The 5,196-nt window shown below is 59.9% G+C and overlaps 1 protein-coding gene across 1 annotated transcript; it reads left to right on the forward strand.

Annotated features, from left to right (window-relative positions):
• Nucleotides 1-705: 705 nt before the first annotated feature.
• FOXA2 (forkhead box A2) lies at nucleotides 706-3,439 on the forward strand. Its single transcript, XM_068523975.1, has 2 exons — nucleotides 706-792; nucleotides 1,823-3,439. The coding sequence occupies exons 1-2, from the start codon at nucleotides 706-708 to the stop codon at nucleotides 3,137-3,139; spliced, it is 1,404 nt and encodes a 467-aa protein (XP_068380076.1). The 3' UTR covers nucleotides 3,140-3,439.
• Nucleotides 3,440-5,196: the final 1,757 nt, after the last annotated feature.

Here is a 5,196-nt window from a genome sequence, read left to right on the forward strand (position 1 = left end):
CAGACGAAAGGGGGCTGGACCCGGGGGCCCACGCGCCCACCCGCCCCGCTCGCCAGTCCGGGCTCCGCGTGCGCGGCGCAGGGCAGCTGGGCGGGCGCCGAGGGCAGGTGCTGGGCGCCGGCCGGGGCTCCCTCTCGCCCAGGTGTGAGCTGATTATTCAAATGGGCTGCCCCGGGTCTGGGGATTGGAGGCCCGCGCCCGCGCGCCGCACTATATCACCAGCAGCCCACGTCACTGCGGCACTTGTCCGCTGCGCGGTCCACACCTCCTCCTCCTCCTCCTCCCTCCCCCTCCTCCTCCTCCTCCTCCTCTTCTCCACCCCCACCCCCACCCGCCCCCGCGCCGCGCGCTTCCCGCCGCCTCCCGGCAGCTCGGCACTGCCAGCCTCGGCCTCCACCGGGCAGCCCGCGAGCGCGGCGGCGGCGGCGGCGGCGGGCGGCGGGCGCTCCGGCAGCGGGGATCGGCTCCGGGCCTCCTCCTACCCTCGGCCCCCTCCTCCCGCGACTCACCCCTCCCGCCCACTTCCAACCACTGCCTCCGGCCGGCCGAGGGAGAGAGGGAGTGGAGCCGAGAGAGAGGGAGCGCGAGAGGGAGGGAGGGGACGGTGCCTTGGCTGACTTTTTTTAGAAAGGAGGGTGGGGGTGGGGGTGGGGGTGGGGGGGTGATTGCCGGTCGTTTGCTGGGGCTGTTAAATTTTAAACTGCCATGCACTCGGCTTCCAGTATGCTGGGAGCAGTGAAGATGGAAGGGCACGAGCCGTCCGACTGGAGCAGCTACTATGCCGAGCCCGAGGTAGGCACTCGCCTTTGCCGGGGGAAGCGGGGTGGCGGCGTCCGCTCTCGGCCCCAACCTCTGGACCGCTGCCCTGGCCGGCCCCCGGCCCCCACCCCAGCCGCTCCGGGCAGCCGCCTTTTCCACCCTCCTTCGACTCAAATGGGTCTCTTTTTTATACGACACACTGTTAGCCTTGAGATAATATTAACTTTGTGATCAAATATTGACTTGCGGCGCCTCCAAATCCTCTTCGTGGCCGAGCCACGCACTATCCTAACAGAGTTGTGTTTGGCAGCGCGCGGCTGGGGAGGGGTGGGAGGTCGGCCGGCGAGGGGGTGGGGAGCTGGAGTGGAGAAGGTGGGTAGGAGTTGGGGGCTGAGGTAGAGAAAAACGGTCCAGGACTAGGCGACAAAGAGAAAGAAAGTTTGTGGCTGCAGAGCCCAGCCGCGTGTAGTTCTGTTCGCGGTCCCCTCCCTGTCTCTCCACTCAATGCCTCCGGCTGGACCCAGACTGCGCGCAGGTACCGCGTTTCGGTTCCCCTGGGGCCCAGAATGGGGTCCCGAGAGGAAGGCTGAATGGCGAGGACCCTGGGATCGTCTCCGCGGGAGGCCGCCGAGCGCCCTGCGCCTTGTCCCACAGGTCGCTGGCCAGGGTCGGAGGTGGCGTCCGGGGCCGCGGCGTCTGCTCGGTATGCTGGCGTGAGAGTCGGGGGTACTCTGCGGAGGGGAGATGCATTTGGGATGCCTGGCTTGGGGCGCTCCCGGGGACCTCTGTTTTAGAGTCTGAGCGAGGCGCAGGAGGGCGAGGAGGCGGCCACGGGCGCAGAGCGGCGGCCCCCGCGCCACCTCCCCGAGGGCGATCGCGGCGCGCTCCGGGTGAAACGGACGCGGGGCCGGGGCCGGGCGAGGGCAGGACTCCCCGGAGGCCTTCCTGGAGGCGGGGGCCTGGGCTGGCCCGGTGGCCGGGGTGGGGGGGTGGGGCGGTCAGGCCGGGCGCGCTTCAGCCGCGGTGCTAACGCTGTGCGCCTCCCTCCGGGCTCTGTCCTCAGGGTTACTCCTCGGTGAGCAACATGAACGCCGGCCTGGGGATGAACGGCATGAACACGTACATGAGCATGTCGGCGGCCGCCATGGGCAGCGGCTCGGGCAACATGAGCGCCGGCTCCATGAACATGTCGTCGTACGTGGGCGCGGGCATGAGCCCGTCCCTGGCCGGCATGTCCCCCGGGGCGGGCGCCATGGCCGGCATGGGCGGCTCGGCCGGGGCGGCCGGCGTGGCTGGCATGGGGCCGCACCTGAGCCCGAGCCTGAGCCCGCTCGGGGGGCAGGCGGCCGGGGCCATGGGCGGCCTGGCACCCTACGCGAACATGAACTCCATGAGCCCCATGTACGGGCAGGCGGGCCTGAGCCGCGCGCGCGACCCCAAGACTTACCGGCGCAGCTACACGCACGCCAAGCCGCCCTACTCGTACATTTCGCTCATCACCATGGCCATTCAGCAGAGCCCCAACAAGATGCTGACGCTGAGCGAGATCTACCAGTGGATCATGGACCTCTTCCCCTTCTACCGGCAGAACCAGCAGCGCTGGCAGAACTCCATCCGCCACTCGCTCTCCTTCAACGACTGCTTCCTCAAGGTGCCCCGCTCGCCCGACAAGCCCGGCAAGGGCTCCTTCTGGACCCTGCACCCCGACTCGGGCAACATGTTCGAGAATGGCTGCTACCTGCGCCGCCAGAAGCGCTTCAAGTGCGAGAAGCAGCTGGCCCTGAAGGAGGCCGCGGGCGCCGCGGGCGGCGGTAAGAAGGCGGCCGCCGGGGCCCAGGCCTCGCAGGGTCAGCTCGGGGAGGCCGCCGGGCCGGTCTCCGAGACTCCGGCGGGCACCGAATCGCCCCACTCGAGCGCCTCCCCGTGCCAGGAGCACAAGCGAGGGGGCCTCGGGGAGCTGAAGGGGACGCCGGCCGCGGCGTTGAGCCCCGCGGAGCCGGCGCCCTCGCCAGGGCGGCAGCAGCAGCAGCAGCAGCAGGCCGCGGCCCACCTGCTGGGCCCGCCGCATCACCCGGGCCTGCCGCCAGAGGCCCACCTGAAGCCGGAGCACCACTATGCCTTCAACCACCCCTTCTCCATCAACAACCTCATGTCCTCGGAGCAACAACACCACCACAGCCATCACCACCACCAGCCCCACAAAATGGACCTCAAGGCCTACGAACAGGCGATGCACTACCCCGGCTACGGGTCCCCCATGCCGGGAAGCCTGGCCATGGGCCCGGTCACGAACAAAGCGGGCCTGGACGCCTCGACCCTGGCCCCAGACACTTCCTACTACCAGGGGGTGTACTCCAGGCCCATTATGAACTCCTCTTAAGAAGACGGCGTGACCTGGCTAGCCCGGACCCAGACGGGAGAGACAGGAAGTGGGGTAGAGACTCTGTGAGAAAGGGGCGCTGGAAAGATACGAGGGAGAAGGACCCGTCACACCCCCGCCCCCGGAACAGAGGTCTCCCCTCACCCTCTGCAGCTCTTCCCTCCCTCACATGGGCCACACTGACGTGTATCATGATATAGAAGGAGGGAAAGGGAGAAAAAGATAAACAGTCAAAAAAAAAGAGAAAAAGGAAAGCCTCAGTTTCCACTACTGTGTAGACGCCTGCTTCTTTAAGCACCTGCGAATTCTGACTTTTTGTTGTTGTGGTTTCTCTCCGTTGCTGTCATTGCAGGGAAGTCTCACTTTATTAAAAAAAACAAAAACAAAAAAAAGCAACAAAAAACAACAAAAAAGAAAAAAACAAACTTTTGTGAGTGACTCCGTGTAAAACTGTAGTTTTAACAGAAAACAGAGTTGTACTATTGTTTAAAACAGAGAAAAAATGATGTAAGGGTCTGTTGTAAATGATCAAGAAAAAGAAAAAAAAAAAGCATTCCCATTCTCGATACGGTGAAATTCAGGTCTCGAGTCTGATTAATTTATGGTTTCCGCGTGCTTTATTTATGGCTTATAAATGTGTGTTCTGACTACAAGAACCAGAGTTCCACAAATCTATATTAAAGTGTTATTGCCAGTTTTTTTGCTTCGAATCTTCAAGATTTTTTTTCCTTTGCTTGATTTAAGAAATAAACAGACCTGGGAATTATTTAAAAATTGAGGGAGGGAGATCCTGGCTGGCTGCAGGTTTTATTTTGTTCTGGGGGAGGTAGTTGTTGTTTTATCAACTATTTATTATTAACATTTTCAGACAAAGTAAAGTTGAATGAATTTTACAGTAAACAGACACATACCCATTGCCCAGGTCCTACAGTTCTCATTTCACTATACTTGTTATACAGCATATCTGTCCATCTATCCACACCTCCATCGGCCCACTTATCTTATTTCCCTAGGTGCATTTCAAAGTAAATTTCAGACTTCAGTACACTTCCCCCTAAACACTTCAGCAAGGACATCGTTAATGGAACTCAACATTGTTCAAGGTTACTTCTTTGAATTTTGGGTTTAACTTTACACACAGTGAAACTCACAGATCCCAGGTGAACCATTCTGGGGATTGTGGGGATGATGCAGGTTTATCTCCAAAGCCTGGAGGAAACCACACATCCTATCTGTATTTTCCAGCTGGGCCATGTGAAGGTGCAATGTTGTTGACGTCTCTTGGACCCTGGGGCTGGCTTCTCTGGAAAGAAGCCTGGATTTTCCATGTTTTTTCCTGTATGTCCAATCCTAGGCCTCCCTTCAAGGCAGGGAGCCCCGATTGGACTTGCAAATTCCTGGTGCAGCTCTTTTCCTTTTCATCACTGCCTCTCTGCACCCATTCATCCTTCCCTGGAATTGGAACTCCGCCTGGATTGACAGCCTCAGGCCTCTTGTCTACACTCCACCCTCCATCCCACCCTCCACCTTCACTTAGGTGTTCTGCACAACCTTGGTAGAACTTGCTGCAGCCCAGGAGTAGTGAGGCTTCTGGAACCATGCATTTGAGCATCTGGTCTGGAGAAACAAAAGACTTTCTCCTGGAAGTGATTTTAAAGGGAACTCAGGGTCCTGATGGAAATCTTTTAAAATATGTATATTGGGGGATGAGGCAGAGGTAAGGGGGTGTCCTGCACGGCTGGCCAGGTGCCCCTTGTCAGGGGTGGGATCCCAGGGTCTGCAGGTTTTCTCCCTCCCCCCTCCCCCCAAACTCCGAGCCCTTGGCCAAGTGGCCTCTTAGCCCGGGTTGGCAATCTAGGATTACAGCACCAAGGAGGTGAGTGGGTATGTTGTGATTCTTCAAGGAAAACCGAAAAGTATAAAGAAAGACACGGAGTAAGTGCTTACAAACCGTACTGCCTCTCTCCACAGACAGCCTAGTGGCCCTAAATCCTCGGCCAACCGAAGTGGAAACCTCGGAGGCCAAGCGGGGCCCGGCTTCACAAAGTGGGCTCCGC

This window comes from Eschrichtius robustus, chromosome 16, assembly GCF_028021215.1.
Source record: "Eschrichtius robustus isolate mEscRob2 chromosome 16, mEscRob2.pri, whole genome shotgun sequence".
Lineage (NCBI taxonomy): Eukaryota > Metazoa > Chordata > Mammalia > Artiodactyla > Eschrichtiidae > Eschrichtius > Eschrichtius robustus.